The sequence below is a fragment of the Corvus brachyrhynchos genome, unplaced genomic scaffold (genome assembly GCF_000691975.1).
Source record: "Corvus brachyrhynchos isolate BGI_N302 unplaced genomic scaffold, ASM69197v1 scaffold20, whole genome shotgun sequence".
NCBI classification, from domain to species: Eukaryota; Metazoa; Chordata; class Aves; order Passeriformes; family Corvidae; genus Corvus; species Corvus brachyrhynchos.
Genome location: NW_008235735.1, coordinates 172,123 through 190,663, shown reverse-complemented (window position 1 = coordinate 190,663; position 18,541 = coordinate 172,123). Strand labels below are relative to the sequence as shown.

General features: G+C 38.9%; 1 protein-coding gene and 1 long non-coding RNA gene across 10 annotated transcripts in view; one reads left to right on the top strand and one right to left on the bottom strand.

Annotated features, from left to right (window-relative positions):
• LOC108446133 overlaps positions 1-18,541 on the top strand; it is a 115,400-nt gene that overhangs the window by 40,180 nt on the left and 56,679 nt on the right. The window contains exons 4-5 of one of the 2 annotated variants that reach the window (XR_001861258.1): positions 8,094-8,147; positions 18,067-18,151. This is a non-coding gene — a long non-coding RNA (uncharacterized LOC108446133). Of the gene's footprint in view, positions 1-8,093; positions 8,148-18,066; positions 18,152-18,541 lie in introns of those variants that run through there. The other variant, XR_001861250.1, reaches the window with a different exon arrangement.
• The window catches only part of PDE5A (phosphodiesterase 5A), a 106,988-nt gene that overhangs the window by 32,363 nt on the left and 56,084 nt on the right, over positions 1-18,541 (bottom strand). For 6 of the 8 annotated variants that reach the window (XM_008632048.2, XM_017731362.1, XM_017731412.1 and 3 more), the window contains 2 exons: positions 6,376-6,958; positions 5,599-5,688 (listed from right to left, as the gene is read on the bottom strand). In XM_008632048.2, the coding sequence (XP_008630270.1) occupies positions 5,599-5,688; positions 6,376-6,958 (673 nt within the window). Of the gene's footprint in view, positions 1-5,598; positions 5,689-6,375; positions 6,959-18,049; positions 18,135-18,427; positions 18,536-18,541 lie in introns of those variants that run through there. The other 2 variants (XM_017731597.1, XM_017731538.1) reach the window with 2 other exon arrangements.

Below are 18,541 nucleotides of genomic sequence, written 5' to 3'. Positions count from 1 at the left end.
AAATTAAACTGGTCCAAATTCTGGCTTCATTTATATCAGTACAAATTTCAGTGCACTTCTCTGAATTCCATAGAATATGGTGCAGAGACAGTAATGAGAAAAACTTCAGACAGGCATTTTTTAGCCATTGGAGTCTTGCCTGCAACCAGCTAATTAGGAGAAGATGTAAGAAACTCGAGAGGATCTGCTCCTGTTACTAAAGTAATTATGTAATTAGGACAAAAGTCAATCATGTGGTAGCATTTGGGGCCATGGACAACATAGGCCTGCATGTTAGAGAATACTAAGCACAATATGAAACCCAAATCCCCATTTTTAAAACTTATTCTAAACAAATTATACATAACAATAGGCCTGAGCCACGATCTCCAGCTGGGAGTTATGCTTGCACCAGCAGAAAAACTGAATCAAAGGTGACCAACTGCTCTGGGCTCAGCTACAGAGGGAACTAAAAAAGCTTAAGATATTACTATGGACCGAAGAAAACTAAGGCTAAGGAAAAGACTGATGTAATTAGGACCTGCTTGTGCTTTGACATTTGCGAGTGTATGGCCTAATCACTTCAGTAAGCAGTGTACAGTGGAGTGCTACACGCTCCTTTTCCTGAGCTTTCCCCCAGATGGACTAGGCAGGTGGGATTACAGAACACAGTGTATCTAGAGGAATCCTCTGCAGTTCCCAACAAGAGCCTTCTTCCAGGTTTGCTGTATTGAAAGAGCCTAAGGGGTGAGGAGAAGGAAATTCCCCTTGGATCAGAAACCAAGTACTTTGCTATTTTCCGTTCAGATCACATAATGCAGACATATACCATAAAGACAAAAAGCAATTCTGATGATGGAATTGTTCCCTTACTTTCCCTAAGTCCCAAAGAAGATCAAACCTTCCATCCATTGCTGAGTCAATACCCACATGTGTTTTACCACATCTGAACACAGCTTTCCTGATTGTATTCTTGCTGGTAACACCAGTCATCTTCCAGTACTTGTTCTTTAACCTTTCTTTTCTGTCTGTGCTACTTTTCCAATTTAATAAATCCTGATCCACATTACAAGGAGAGATTTCTTCTAATTATCAGAGAACTTTATTTTTACTGTTTTATTGCAATAGCTGAGTCCTGCCTCTAAAAGTAGCAGTCTACCTTGAGTACCCAGTAGGTGATGGCTGATGACTTCAATGCTGATGACTGTGCTCTGGATTTTATCTGGATTGTTTCATGCTGCAGTTTTTTGCACATTAGAATCACAGGCCTAAAACTCTGAAAGCTGTTCCAGCTCTACAGGCAGCTGGTGCCTTTTTTAGTAGGTTCTTACTTTAGCTGACTTAAAACTGTAATTAATTTTGCTTCTTAAGGAGATAAATTTTTTATTTACTTTGCTGGCACCTGAAGAAATATTACATTAAAGCCAAAGAATGGTAACAGAAAATGGGAAACTTGGCATTTTTGATAAGAGAGCATACCCACTTCAGAAGACAAAGTGGTTTACTTACTTTGCTCTCCTGGTCTTGTAGAGGTTTGGTTCAACCTTGTAAAATTATCCTGCAGGGACAGAACTGTATTTACAGACTTTCATTTTTTATCAACAAGAACTTCACATCCTCTTCTATCACTCATGCCAGCAGTAGCCTCCACGCTTTGCAGCCGTCTAGCTACTATAATGTGTGTCTCAGCATAGCTGAAAATCCATCCAAGAAGCAAATTACTGATCTCCATAATCCTGCATCAAGACTGCTGCTGGAACTGAGGGAGTTTGTTCAAAGACAGCTTGGCTAGACCTGCTCTCTCCTGCAATGACTGGGACGTGTGATATCTGAAGGGGAGAAAATTACTCAGCTGGCTAACTGTGACATGCCCAGTCCCATTTTGCACAATAAAATTCAACAGGGTATTTTCAAAGGCTGGTGTAAAGAGTAGCACCCCTGATTTGTTTGGAAGAGCTTCTCAGTGACAGGAGACAGGGCCCAGTAAACAACAAGCCAAACTGAGTGAGCGCTGCCAGGAAAAAACCCCAACATTTCGCAAGCCAGTTACTAGGAAATTCAATCTTACTTACTCACAGCCTGGGAGAGAGGTCTCAGTTAATTCAGCTAAAAGCTCCATATGAGAAAGTCCTACAGATTTCAGTAGAAATTACACTGAGATTGACTTTTGTGCAAATTATTATGCACAGCTCAAACAGAAAAAAATGCAACAATAACAGAAAACTGTGTCATTCCTGGAGATGTTGTATGGTAGCTGTGGTGGCTCTGTGCTTCAGAGACCATCCATTCTCCAGGTATTCCAGACCTGCTGGAGAGCTGTAGAGTCTTCCATCAGCTCTGGAGAGCTCCACAAGTTGGTTTAAGCTAAGGAATGGAGCAAGGACTTCTATTCCCTGTCCAGTCCTGTCGAAATGACTTTGTTTACAAGTGTCTACAAAACCATATGGAGACATTCTAGGTGATAATTATTTGCAACGACTTCTGTAATGCTTTTTCCTGGGTCTCTGAATCCAAGACCAAACAACACCAGAGGAATGTGCCACTGCATTTACTGACTTTACAGGAGCTCTAGGAAGCAAATCAGTACCATTTGGAGCTTCTGAAGAATTAGAGGCTTGAGGACACACCAGGAATGAGAAGCTTCTTTTTGAGATACACAGTGCTGAACTGCCCCACACTTGGGCCTTCTGCCAGCAGTGGTAAGGCCCTGATTTCTGAAAAGCCCCATAGCACTGGAATGGTTCAGGTGAACAGCTACAGCTAAAGCCTGGTGCCAGCAGTACCAGTTTCCTCCTGCACAAGAAATGACCAGGGTAACTCTGTGGCACAAACTGGGCAATAGTAACTTTTCATCACTTCTGTACTACTGAGGATAAAAATTCAGTGTGTTTTGAAGGTTTTGCTGTGTTCTCTGATGCACATCAATAATCTAAGCAGCACCTCTTACCTACTAATGTCTACATAACTGTATACAGTTCTCTGCTCTTACAGAAGAATCACCAGAAGAGAAAAGCTGATCTTACAGGACATGATCAGCAGAGTTTTCTGCATCTGAAATGCAACGTGTCTGTGGCATTTGTGTCAGCAAGAATAGGTTGAGCAGGGGATTAACAAAAGTTGTTTTAGTATTAAGTTGATGTAATTCTATTCTTCATGTGTGTCTGTGCAAAGGTAAAGCCCTCTTACTGCACTGCAGTGTGTCTCATTGTTACTAATTCCTGGGTCCTGTGAACTCTTCTGTGAATCCAATTGTTTTCTTTTCATTTATGGAATTTCTTACTAGCTGTTATTTTTAAATGAGACTTTGGTTTCTCACATGCCTCGTGGAAATGTAGACAAATGTGAAAAACATCTACTGGAAAAATCTCCATACTTCAGCAGGCCCAGAGGATTTAGTAATCAGCATGAGATTTTCCTCCTCTCAATTACTGACTCTTTTGTTTTAAAAAAACAGCACTAATACTAAACAAACAAACAGAAAGCCCCAGTTGCTCCTCTTTCTCAGTGTTGCTTCTTGGATGACTTCCAGAATCATCTTTTCACTGTGATTGCTGACATCCTGGGCTAAGGCAGCATTCATGAGCCTGAGTATTTCTAGAGGGGCTTTGGGGATTTTTAAATTTTATCTATCTATTATTTTAATAGGGAGGAGCCAGTATTCTGGTTTTGTTGTTTGGGGGATTTTTAAACAGAAAAAGCAGCAGAATGCAAATGGAAAATTAAGGACTGATTCACTGACTCCAGCGTCTCTCCAAAAACATGTCAGTCATTTGTTACAGCAAGAATGAGAAATACCTTCTGGTAGAGACTGTAAAACTCTGAAAAAAATTAGGAACTGCCATCCCTTCCCATAAGAAATCCTACAGTTCAGTACCTTCAAATTATTGCCTATGAGTCTAACACTCCTCAAACTTCAGGTTGGCTGAACTTGTCAAAATAAACAAATTCCTGCTTCATTTCCACTTGCTGATGCACTCAGGAGGAGGAAGCTGGCTGAAGACACGGCCCATTGCAGGTTTATTCAGCCCTTAAGTCATGGTGGACTGGACAAACAGACTGCAGCTCTTATTCCTTCCCCCACCCACCACCAGGACCTGGTGAGAAGTGAGCACTTCCACACTCTCCAGCCAGCAGGGCTTTGTAGCTCATTTCTGTTCCCAGTTCCATGGAGCATATAATCTTTTTCCATTTGACAAAAAGAAAAAGGCATGGCTTGGGTGAAATTGGAAGCCTTGCATCAGCCTGACATGGACCACTGGTCCCTGACAGCTCTTCACACGGCATCTGCTTTGCTCATCCACTGGCCCAGGGCCAGCAGTGGCTGCTGCCAGGTCGAAAGGGGAAGACTTAAGCAGGAGTGGGAGAGGAAAGGATCAAGTGCTGTCCTTGGAAGACTGGAACAAAATAATTTAAGCTAAAATTTTCAGTATGTAAAGAAAGGAAATACTGGCTGATCATCTGGGTCAGCTAGAGTAAGATTCAATAAACAAGTTAATGCAGGAGTTTAATCAATTCACATAATTTAAAAAAAAAAAGGTTCAGTGCAGTAGAAGTCAAGGTGACACTCCACAAGAGGAGTGAAAGATGGAAGAGCAGAAAAAAGAAGGTATGATGTCTTCAAATCAATCTTGGCAACATTTCTTTTTGGGAGTTTGAGCTGTCTGGAAGCAAACTATAAATGTTCTGAAAAATAAATGAATTCCAGGAGAGAAAAATCTCCATTTCAAAGCTCTGACACACTGTGTGGAGAGCCTTACATTTTGTGAGTATTCTAAGAAGTGGTGATGTGGCTGAAGGCCATCAGGATCAAGAAAATCGAGCCATACTTTCCTTACTCTCTAAGACAAAGAGGGGATCACATCTTTTCCCCATTCACTAGCTTTCATGGACTTTACTGAATTCACTCTTCAAATACTCAAGGCAAGAAGATGTTGTTAGCCCATAATAAGAACTCTTCCTACTGCAATAGCATGAGACAGGATGAGAGAGCTCCCATGAGAAGCAGCATGGACAGGAAATATGGACAAGGGTTCAGTGAGCAGATTAGCATTGTTTCAAATTAGGAGTGATTTAAGCTATGACTTGAGGATGACTTTTCTGAATCACATCAACACCATGTGTTTTTCAATGCCTGATGTCAAAGACTTAGCTCATAAGTAATAAATTAGGAACCATGTTGAGTTAAGAGAGTGTAAAAATAATCAGGTTTTTCGACAATGATAAAAACGAGTTTGTGCCCTCTGAATTAAGCAATATAGATACAGGCTAAGCTGAAGTACAGTAACTTAATCACAATTTGAGATAGACCAGTAAGTGTGCAGAGAACTTTAATGCTGACAGATACTTGAGTACAGGAAGCAGAAACAGCACATCTAGAGTTAAATACATATATTCTACTGCTGCATCTGGGATTAAACTCTTCCTGACAGTTCCCTTTGGCTTACATTACTGAACTAGATAAGATAAAATTACAGTCTAAACAAACGTAAGCAGTCTTTTAAAAAAAAAAAAAAGGATGGTTTTATACTGGAAGATGATGACTGCCAGCTAAGGAAAGTTCAAAGCATCAGCATGACTGGAAATAGTATTCCATGAAGTAAGCCCAAGATTGCAACTTACCTCTTCCCTGTGATTCTTTATTGGCATACAGAGAATGCTCTGAGTCTTATACCCTGTGATCTGGTCAACTTCTGCATTGAATCTTGGATCCTGAGACAAGAAAAAATACAGTTATTAGACTACTAGCCTAAAGACCAGTTCTTTTTCTTCCTTGGCTTATAGATTAAGAGAAGTTTAATATTTGATTTGACTGTTACCCAGGATAACAAAGGTTCCATTGCTAGCCAAGAATTACATAAAGTCATTACTATTGGTGTATTAACAACAAAAAAGCGTTTGTGTGGAACATGAGTGCCAGTAGAAGACAACTGCTATAAAGAACAAAGAACCCAAACCCTAGGAGAAGCCTTTTATTTGAGCCTAGACCATCATTATAATAAAATACTGATGGATTAACCATCCCCAATTTAATTTTTATCAAGAAATTACAGAAATAAACTGAGAGAGATGGGCGCACAGAGGAACACTGTTTCATGAATGTGGTTAGTGGTTTTGCTTTTATCAGATTGCTTGTTTCATTTATTCACCTCAATATTGAACTCTGAATAATCACCTCAATAGAACTCTGATTTTTTTAGTCCTTGCTTCATGTTTCTGTATGCACATGTGTCTGTAGTACGTATATTATAACCAAAACCATGGTGTCAGGTTTGCATCTTGACCACTTTAAGTCAATATGGCTCCAAATACAGGGACTAAAATGACAACATTCCAGCAGCTGCTAATGTGGCTTCTTCTTTTTTCAAGAATTGCTGAAGACAAATTTCCTTGGCTTACCTCATAGGCATTCTTGATGTTGAGAGGCTGCCCTATGGCTGCCACGTGACCCACAATGCCCTTGTTCCACTCCAGGCGAATGCAGTTGTTGGAAGCTTCTTCCAGGGTGGATCCTTCTGCCACGTCAAACAGCCTGCTCATGAGAAACTTCTCATTCGAGCTGTCCTCACATACCAGGAACAGGGAATAGCGATCGGCTGCGATCAGCTCGTGGATGTGTAGGAAGATCTTATGGCAAAGCGCTGTGACATCTAAGTGACTAGAAATATCTTTGACAAGTTCTAATAGTCTTGAACACTGATCCCCTGCACTGGTCTCAATCCTTGGAGATTGCAGAGGCATCTGTTCCTTCTTGTCAGAGCCAGAGAGGAAGCTCACTGCTCCTACCGAGTCCTTGACAAAAATAGGCCTTAAGGGTCTGTCAAATTCAGAAGCAGAGATTTTCCTCGCTGGTGTTCCAGAGTTGGTGGTCTCAGCACAAGCAGGCTGGTGACAGGCACAGGCTTCACTCTGGGACTTGGTTCCCTCCTTGCAGACTGGGATGGTGTGAACTCTCTCAGCAAACCATGCATTAACCATTTCTCTGTAAAACAAAACCAAAAATACAGTGAATGATGCGAACTGAAAATCCTCTAACGCACAATGGAAGCTGACACTGTGAAGAGGATAACTAAACCTTTTCACACAGAGGACATTGAAGCACCTTTAGGCTCTTCTGTATCAATATTCTCCAATTTTACGCAGCACTTAGCCCAGATTAAGCACTAACATTTTCTGCCCCATAAAAAAGAAGCTATTTTTGCCTAGAGGAAATTATGAATAGAGCAGAGGAGGACCACTTACACTGTGGCTTTCAGAATGCAGATCAGAAGTTTACACCGTAATTTTGCGACTGAAAAGTTCCAGTCCTTCCCATTCCATTTCTGTACAAGACACATATATATATTCATATGAAGACAAAACTTTCTGTTCCTAACCTCTAAAAAGATAATTTTGAACTTTAATTCTCTCTGTCAATCACCTGAAGCCCTTCCTATTTTTCTGTTGCCAATATACTGTTTTTAAGTAAGCTTCCCCTGCCCTCCAAGTTAATAAAAAATGCTGGTTGGACTCAAAGCATAAAAGTTTTGTTTAAAAACCGTCAAGGAAATGTGAATATTTCCAATTCAACCCCCTTCAAAATAGTGAAAGAACAGACTGTTTTCATGCATCTCCCCTATTTCCTTTCCTTGCAGATGACGCTCATTGTCTAACTCAACCCCAAATACTGAATAACCCTAAAATTGTATTTTTAAGAGTTCATCACCAATTAAAAAATACCATGCATCTCTAGTATTTAACCGTGTTTCTCAAATTAACTTAGTATGAGGAAGCCAGCCTTAATAATGTCCTCACTAAATACAGTATATTGTCATAACATTAATATACTTTTTTTATCACTATAATATTTTCTTTTTCAAAATTGGAGGGGTTTTTGTTCGGGTTTCTTTTTGTCTTTTATTTGGTTGGATTTTTTTATACACAGGGCTTTTTGTTTCACTTGCTCAGCGCTGATGACTCCTCACAGCACATGCCCTACTCTCAGAAGAAATGGGTTTTTGCTGTATTACATAACATATGAGCCTAGGAACAGCAAAAATCCTATTAACAAGTCTGATCTTTTGGAAACCTTTCATGGTGGTCATGTTTTAAATTTGGGATATTTTTTATTTTTTCAGCAGACCACAGGAATTCTGAGAGTGAAGCTGAATGAAACCATGGAACTGAGTCAGGTTAGTCAGCCACTGATCAGTTACACGCATTGGTGTACGTTACATATGAAAAGCACTGTACAACAATCTTATTTTCCTTACAGCACGATTTATCTTTGTTGTAGGATGCAATACTGCAAGCACAATTAACCATTAATTCAAAGCAAAGTGATCAATTAAAATCTAAAGTCCAACAATATTATTTTTAATAGCAAGCCATTCACAAAAGCAAACTTATTTGACTTCTGTTAGGAAAGTTTGAAAGAGTTTTTTCAATCACATATCCTGTGGAGACCTCAACTGTAGGCAAACATACTATAAAAAGCTGAATTATTAAAAACTACCAATGATTGTTCTTTATTAAAGCAGTGATGCCAATTTTTTGTGGAGTTACTTTAGCCAAGTGTTTCTTGCACTGAAGCAAAGAACAATTAACTTATTATTAGAAATTTGACTTTAACAATATTACTTTACAGTACTTAAACAGGATAAACATTACATGTGGAGACTGTGACCATTTATTAGTGCAATGCATAATATGATTTGCATAGGACAGTGTCACATTTGCAAAAGCTGTTTCAGTGAGAGTCAAAATAAGAAGCTAGCACTTGGTAGCACTTGGAATTTTCATTTATTTAACTGAATGAGAAAGAGTAAAAGTTTTTGATTAAAATGACCAAAAATATCCTGAAGAAAATTAAAAAGCTAAAGATACAAAAATCTGTATGTAAATACAGTACAATCTCTAAAATCAGTGCTGGTAACTCTTGTCAGCACATGTGTTATATAGGGCTCCTTTTTGTTTTACTCTGATCTCCTCAAAATAAAAAATTACGTGGAAATTTTAGCTTCTCCAAAACAAAACTACCGTCTAGAACTAAGGCTGCAGAAAAGAACCTGAAAATGCCAGCTGGATGCCTTTAAACCTCAGACACAAGAAGGTAGGTATAGAATAATTGATAGTTTTAAAGAAGATTGGTGGCTTGACCCAGATTCATGTGTGTGCTGACTTGATTTCTGAGCACTGAGGACTGGCATTAATGGAAGGTAAGATCGAAAAGTCACAGTAATAACATAGTACCAGATGGAGGGCGTTCTCCAACAAATGATGAGGCCCAGAAGCCATGTAATTGAAAATGCACAGGCATGAGCCTGTACTGTTGTTGGGCAACAGCAATTTGCAGAGCAATCTGATTCACTGCTTACTTACTCCTGAGGAAAGGAGAATATAAAAAGCTATCATTTTCCCTTCTCCTGATTTACACTGAATTTTCATACATGGATGTGTTGATACAAGATGCAAGGCAGAGAAATAATCCTGTACCCTTCATGCATAAAGCAAAAGCTAAAGCAGAAATTTGATCAGTTGAAACCTGTCATTTTATTTATTCTGCAGTGTTGTTCTATGATTTCCCCAGGCCTTAATGGTGTAGGAGTAGCAATCAGTAAGAACAATGTACTCTGAATTCTAATACCTGTTCTCAAACAGGTGGCCGTGAGATTATTAATTTTTACTCTCTTGCTTTTTTACTGCGTAAAATAAGTATACATTTCTTATGAAGGTTATTGAGGGATGTGGACCATAGCTGAAAAACCTTTCACATGAAAGGAATTAAGTTTAACAAGAACTGACTACTTGTTGGGTATCTGCATGCTTTATGAAGCTCTTAAACATTGAACAGAACTATACGTGGAGCTGCATAATTATGAGTAAGATATTCTTGTCCTTTAATGTCTCTTGGATGATGGTTCAGTAACTTGCCAACATAGTGTGTGATTCTCAGAAAGCTCTTTAGATTAACAACAAACCCTTAACTAAACTGGTTAAAGCATCGTTTTCAACTTCAAACCATTTAAGCATTTTACTTTGAGCAACAGGAAAGCCATTCAGATTCAACTGGAAAAAGAACAGTGTTCAGTGACCTTTACCAAATGCCTCTTCTAACAAGGAAACTATTTAGCTCCTTTTACTCACCCAGTTACACACACGGGTGAAAGAACCAGCATTTCGCATGAGCTGACGTATTCTAACTCTATTTAAAATCTCTCAGTGTCTTGACATTAATTTGCTTGTTGACACTCAGTCCTATTTAACAATGCATGACAAGAAGGGTATTATGACCAACACAAGTAGTCTCATAGCACAGAATTAGCTCAGCAGATATCTGACACCAGACATGTCCTGAGCCACAAGTGAGGTTCCTGGAAATTAGCAATGAGTGCCATGTACAATTAAGATGTCATTTTGAAAGGACTGCAGGAAGAAACAAACACTTGTGACTATTCATGTGAACAGTATTCAGGAAGCATTGGCATTGTCAAGAGCTGACTGTAAGGACAAGACCTGGCTGTAGTTTAGAAGTTGCAGGAGCAGATACGGATCCATAGTGATCCATGCAGACAGTTAAACTTGACGCAGTGTCTCTATCCCACCGTGGCAATCACTGCATGTTGAGGAGTTACAGCATCCATTCCTCATGACCTGCATGCCTCCTTTACTGCAATATGATCCTTTAATATGAACCTTCACTCAAGAAAGCTGTAATTTATCCCAGAGTTCATGAACAGGAATAGTAGAATATGAAGTAACCATTTTTTAGTCCTTTCTATCAGCCAAATCCGATCTTTCCTCTATAAAACATGACAGCAGTGACAGCTGAATTTGGCTGGTGACTTCATCAGCAGACGACAAAATGGGAGAGAAATCTTGAAGAGACAGTGCTAAGAAGAGGATAAAAATGCAATGGCAGGCAAAACATTGAAGAAAAAAAAATGGCATGGTTCTTCCCTCTATCACTGCTTATATACAAGCACACATAATCTGCAGTTCACAAGACCTTGTGCGCTTCAGGGGAATTAAGAAAGACTCCTTTGGCCCCAACTTGTTAAATGCTGCACAGAAGGTAGACCTGTCCCTAGAGCATGAAGTTTTCAGTATTTATAGGCAATAAAAATAGAAAATCATGATGAAAGATGGTTGAGAAAACACAGGCAACACGTCTTGAGCCAGGTCATGCAGAAGGGCACAAGTAGAGCTGAAGAGAACCTTGCTGTATTTCCTGTGCCATATGCATCAAATCACACTGACAACACTAATCACTATTCTACTCATACACTGGGAATATTAAATAATTTATTGTACCCATCTTTGCTTCACTGTGATTATCTTCAAAGTACACAGCAGACTTCTCAAAAAGAACCCCAACCCAGTGAAGATGTTTAAATATTAACAGCCAGATTGTGATTGTCTTGTTTACACATATATAACCACGATGCCTATGTAAGAACACACCAATGTGACCGTTCAGCACAACTGCTTGGCACCTTTGGAGAAAATGTGCAAAAAACAGAATGCAAAGGTAACACTGAGATGCAACAGTGACAGTAAAAACTGTATGTTACTTATCTTGCACAAAGAATGCGTAACACTTGCAGTTCTGTAACAGAACACAGCGATAAGAAGCTTCCAGTGAAACAGCAAATAATTCCCCATTTTCTGTTGCTCTCAAACCATTCATATATACAATGCGTAATGTTTTAGTAGTTGCATGGTCTGTTCTGCTAATTTTTCATTCAAACCAACAGTTACTGATAACACACTTTAAGAGAGGGATTACAAACTTGCCAGCTAGAAAATGCCAGCTTTCAAGTGTCTGAATTCCTGTGGCCTAACCCTGCCAGTGTTGAAATCAACAATATTTCAAGCTGAACTTCGTAACTAGTTTCTCAATTGCCTTCCATAAAATAACCACTAGATGTCTTCGAATTTCTCTCCAGCATCTTGACATAATTTAGACATGGAAATCATTTGAAGCATTAGCAAAAACTCTAAAACGATTATGTTTTAGCAAATGAGTTTGAAATGCAAAGCCATTTGGATATTACACTTGCCTTCCCATTTTCTTTCTAGCACGTCCTATTTCACAGTCACATTCTAAGTGGTTTTGTCTCTTTCCTAGCAGTGAAAATATTTAAATAAATTGTATAAGGCCTCACTAGATGGAAACAGTAAACTGACAGAAGTGTTTTCAAACTGACTAAAAGAAGAGATTTACAAAAACAATAGTTGTTTTTTCTTAAACCCTTCCCAATTATAGTTAGTGGAGATGCCATTTCTCACAGTGGTAGGCAAGCAGTTCTGGAATATGAAGTATGACACTGCCAGTTTTTTAGCCCAACTTGGTCAAATATATTAGCATACATTTAGCTTTAAACATTTCAAGTGGTACAAATGACTTCTGTTTGAATACAGTTCTTAATTTAGAACATGAATTCTTGATTCAAACTATGCTCATGAGAGACAGAAATAACTTTTTAGAATGATGAAATTTTCATCTTGTCTAAATGCTCTTTTTAATAGAGGGCAGAGGTTGCTTTATTATTTGTAGCAAAAGTACTCAAATTGGAAAACTAACACTGACAGGCTATTCTTGGCTATTTTCAAGTTTTCTTTAATAACCTAAATGCAAGCTTCACTTTTTACAAGAATCCTTTCCTCCACAGAAGAGACTTTCTATTTGCACTATAAAGAAAGACAGAATAAATCCTCAGGGATTAAAGTTCAAATTCTAAAACATGACCTTTATTTCTCCTCTATATGTTTGCTTCTTGCTCCAAACTAAAAAAAATTAAAAATAAGTAGGTACCAAATGATTTTGTTGTGGAAAGCAATATCAATACTTTTAGTGAAAGATGGATTACGAGGTAAGGTCACACCTGCTTGGAGACCTCACCTAAGCTTTCGGCACAACTTCAGTTCCCCTTAAATTCCTAAACCAGGGGTTAAGTATGACTTAAGTGGTGCAGAGGCTCTGGGACGGCTCTCTCTGCTGGGGTGAGCTCTCCATAATGCACAAATAAGTGGGAAAAGATATATCCTTTACTAAGCAAATATATTTTGTGGCTATATTTTCAGTGCCAGACCCAATGTGAAATCACAACCATTGTGTTATCCACGAGGGCTATTTGAGATGGGCTTCTTTTCTGGCACTTCACAAATAGCTCCTTTTGTATTTAAAACCTTTTTTTTTAATATAGTTTTCTTCAAGTAAATCATATAAATGAGAAAGTATTCGATGTAAATTTATGTATGTTTCTTTGCCAGTAAGGAAGATAAATGCTTCTATACTGTGGTTTTATTAAATGTATTTTTTCCACGACAAAACCAAAATGCTTTAATGGGGAAAATGATAATAGGTGGTAGCATATTAGTTCAAGTCAAGAATGTATTGCCTAAATCCTCCTCACAAGAGGATTCTGCAGCAGATACCTAACACAGAACTTGCATGAACCTCTACAATTTAGAAATCAAAGAAATATTGAACTTTCTTGAGTCTTCTGCAGTGGCAATATATGCCTCAGCTCCACTTTTCTCCCCAGTTGCCAGAAATTTGACCCTGTTCTCTAAAATCTGCCCAGTTACAGCCAAAAAACCACCCAACGATGGAAATGAGATTTCAATGCCTATTGGCATTATCAAAACTATACTGTTATATGGTAGTAGTTACCCTGAAACAGAAGGAGGCAAAAAGGGATGTTAACTGTCAGAGTACTTCACTCCATCTTACTTTCTACCCATCCTCTAAGGTTTACCAGTGTATTTTAATTAATGTATTGTGCAAACCTGTTTGTTTCTTTATCACCTAGGGCAAGCAGAACTGAGTAAAAGCACATTCTCCTTGTAGCCTCTCAGTTTCTGCTAACTAGTTCATCTTCACACCAAAAATTCTGTGCAGAAGTTCAGTTTAGAGCTTTGGGGGAATTTAAGATGTAAATTGCTAGTAAGTGGTTTCTTATCGTTTCTCAAATGACAATTTCTTCAGTCTGCAGTAATTGCTGTTTAAGAGATTGTTTCCAAAATACTCCAGCACACACCTCACTTCATTTCCAACAACAAATGCCAGAAGTACTCAATCACGTTTACAACTTGATGAATACGGGTAACATTCCTTACCTTCCTGAATGCTTTTTGCATCAGTAGTTAAAAATATTTTGGGATGATCTTAAAACTTTGCTGTTATCAAGAAAGGCATAAGGGAGGATATGGATACATTATTTATAAGTGGCATAACTATGAACATCATTACACCAACAAGAAAACTTTCCAAGATTTCACAGAAATTGATTTTTTTTTTCCTGTACTCAGTTCTCAGAAAAGCTCAGTAAACATCCAATAAAACCAAGTAGGTGGGAGAAAATACTCTGATCCCCTGCATTGACACCACTGCTTCCTGTGGTTTTCAAGCCATGGTCCCAAGAATCAGTGGGTTTGCAGCCCTCTTGTAAATGCTTCACGCTGGGTAACTTAGAAAAGCAAGCACCCTTTCAGCATATGCCAACCATCAGCACAGGATTCTATGCCCCCAGTAGAAAGCTGTTGAATCAATCATGGAAGTTCAAAGCCCACTGTCCACTTACCAAGGTCATGTTAGGAGTGCATATGGCTCATACCTGTGCATTTTTAGGATTATTACGTTTATTGTATGCAATACCTTTTAAAGAAAAACATAGGCCACAGCACATTTCAGTGCAGAAAACCTCCAACAGCTCTTTGAAAATCAGAATTTTCATTCAATTACAAAAATTTAAGCACACATGCATTCCCAATGCACAGAATGCATATGACACGTAATATTACGACACTTCAGATAGCTGGCTCAAACTGAACAACGTTTTTAAAAGTCCTCTAGACAGAGACTGGAAGGCAAATGTCCTGAGTAATGTAGTACCGCAGGCAGCACATTACAGATTGATTGTCCACCAGCCATCAAGAAGGAAAAAAAAAAACCCCAAACAACTGTGCTTGAGTTTTTTGAAAGTAATGAATGTAATTGATATATTCAAGTAATGCAATATCTGAATTTTAGCACAGTTTCCCAGTAAACATCAGTTCTGGAATCCTCAGTGAAGCACTGTGAAATACCATGCTGTTAAGGACATTTATTTTTCCAAATACAACCCCACCTAAATTCATTTGTAAATATTTCTCAAACCTGCTAATAAGCCAAGATGTACTTATAACAAAATAATCTTATTTCCACTGAAAGGCATACAAGATTTGGGTCAATAATTTGTTTTCGTCACACCATACTTTTAGGGAATCAGACAAAAACTGCCTGTAACAATGCAGTTACCTCTAATCGAGAGGAGAAATTTTACCTTGGCTGTTTTGGCAGTCTTCTGAGTGCAAAGAGCACTAAGAGAGAATCACTCCTGTATTTTTAAAAGTAGGGACAAACAGGAAGTCAGAAATACAGAAATATTCCATAGTGGGTTGAAGTAAGTGCGATGTTTGAGCATGGCAATGCATGGCTTGTTTTTTTTTAAAAGAACATAAAAAGATAAAACTTCAGGAAGACAAAAAGGGTAATGAATTTAGCCATAAATGTGACCAAAAAAACCCCAAAAACCTGCAGACTACACCTTTATAGCATCTAGTTAGAACAACTATAGTTGTAGAAACAAAGAAGAATTGCCTTACTTGAAAATGTTTCTGCTTCTGGAAAGCCAGAATATGATAGACAATTCGAAAACTTTGGAAGGGGAAAAACAACAAGAGCTGGGGAAAAAAAAAAGCTTAAATTTTGTCAGAGCTTGGCATTTAAAAACTCATGACCCTTAGGTGTGCAGTACCAAACTCCAGCCAGAAGTTTTGTCAGCCAGTACAGTCTCACTGAGTGAACCAAATTCATCTCGTCCCCGAGTGTGCTGGTGACACACTTCCCATTTGTTGTGCTGCACTTTGATCATCCTGGAACAGCACCTCATGGATAACAGCTATTTATATTGTCTCCACATAGCACTCGTCTCCCTGGGACGAAATAAAGTAATAAATAAGTGATTCCATACCTTCCTACTCATGGGATCCCAGTTTGTTCACCTACTCAAAGGAGGAAGGATTTAAAGTAGAATTGTAGCCTCGCACTGCACAGGTGGAGTTCAATCAATGCAGTGTTATCAGAGAATATCCATAAAGCCAGCCCAGCCTGGAAAGAGGCCAGGATGTGGCCTTCCTGCAGACACTACCAACCTCGAGGCACTGCAGATCAAAATACGAGATGTAAGCCCTTGGAATGTGCTCATCTTGTACAACACATTGTAGGGCAGACAGGAATGCAGGTGCACACCTGTTAAGCAGACCTGCAGCCCTTCTCTGCAAGAATCCAGAACAGACTGGGGAACACAGTGACTTCAACAGTTGTCATTTTATGAACAAATTGTGAATAGAAAGAAACACGTTTTAAAGTGCCACCTTGCCAGAAAATACAATTTTTATTTAAACCATGACAACAGATACTGATACCAAACTGCCCTATGCAAACTGGATCGGGGGCAACTATTCAATTATATGAGATAAGGACCCTAACCCCATACTTTAAAAAATCTGCAGGTGTAACACCACACAAAGCATACATATTATAAGTATTATTTAGACACCTAACTAAAACTTCTTTGTGTGTGGAAATTACTGACAGAACTACCATATAAAACACTGAGGGAATTAATTAATTGGAGAAAAAAAATAAATGAACTATTCAACACTCATTATAAAATTGTTAAATTAGGTTCTAACTCAAAGCTCATTAATATGATCATTAATACGGCTGGTATGATACAGTCATAAGTGATGGAGCTGGTGATCTTTTTCTATTCCTATGCAGAAATATTTGAGAAACAGATACAGAAACTATCCATTAGCAATTGTGCCTCACAACGTGCAGCTAAATATGCCTCTGTGCTCAGCAAGATACTAAATTAACTAACTTCTTGGTCTATTGCTTTCAGGATCTGTGAGAACTTTGGTATATTATGAAACAAAACAAAAAAAAAAAAGAAGCAGTAAATTCTGATTAGAAGAGAGTTGAAACTAGCTCAAGGAACACTGCTTTACTTCAGGGAGTAAATATAATGCTAAGTAGCAAAACATTAACAGCATAGTCTTTGTTCAGTGTTAGCTGCTCTACAAAGATTCAGCTAAAACAAAGCATGGTATTAGATGTTATAGTTTTCTCTTTTCAAGCTCTAAATAACACTACCAAGTGAAGCATTAAACCTCTTTACAAAGTACAGCAGTTCTTTCAAACTACTTAGCTCTACATGCTATCATCTTTGAACTCACATAGTCAAGTAATTTGTCATTTGTCTTTTCAAATACAAACTTACACATAAAATAGGTATTCCTTATTATATATAGTTTTCTATTTATACAATAAGGACTAAAAAACATTCCATGCAAGACAGCAGAGAAGAGAGTTTTGAGACAATTGCAATGTTTCCATCATTTCAAAAACATCACAGAATTGTTGCCAAGCAAGGACTCAAAAGTCAACAGTTTTCCTGCAAACCCATCTCTAACTGCAGAGGCATCGCCATCACGGAGACTCGACTGAATTGTGTTTTCTGAACTACTGCCTTTTTCAGAATGGTACAAACACAAAACTGTGCCTCAGCATGAAAAAAAAAAAGTCTAACCGAACCTGCCCATGGGTAAAAGAAATCTGACACAGTGGTTACTATTAATTAGTATTCCTATTTGTCCAATACTACATCCAGTTTCCAAAGAAAGTGTGACAGGCTGAACTAGGAAAATGCTACTTCTCAAACCTGCTAACACCCTATTTCCTGGGCAAACAAGCTGCCCTTCAGTGCCACACCATGCACTAGTGTTCTGGAGAGCATCAAGGTTAACTACTTCCATCTATACATCCTGCACCTATTCACAGCCTTAAAAAAAAAAAACCAAAAAACAAACTAACATTTAAAAGACATTTCTAAAGGCATTTTTTTCTTCCTGTTAAATGAACCTAAGGAAGCAGCAGCAGAAGAAAGGGAACTGCCTGACAGATGGTCACAAGCAAGCAGGTGACCCCTGAAGCTTTCTAGCTCTTGGCGAGTCAATTATTAATGGGGATTTCTCTTCTTACCGCCCCATCCCATGCAGAGAGGAGCAGCAGCAGCAAAACCTCATTCAGAAGGCATCCATCCCTGCTAAGTGACTCGGGAAAGAAGCAAACCAGCAGCGGTGAGCAGATGGTGCGAGCGGCTCGGGAGCGGGAGCGCAGCGGAGAGAGGGGCAAGCGAGCCCGCGGAGACGGCGCGTCCGAGGAGCCAACCGCAAGACTTACTAACCCGAGCTCCCGCTAAGATATACTGCAGATCGCCCGGGCTCTGTATCCCCACTGCTTTGTTTATCGGAAAATATTCAAAATGGAAACCTGACCCCACTTCTAAAAATAGCCGAATTTATTCCAATTCAACTTGAAGTCCCGCTGTTGAAGTGTGTGACAACAGTGAGCAAATACCTCGTCTTATCTCCAAAAGGCAGCATGTCAAGCCAAGGGGGGGAAATGCCCAGACGAGCTCTTCAGGTCCTCAATATTGGGTTCTTCGCAGGAACCGGCACCGAGAAGGGGCGA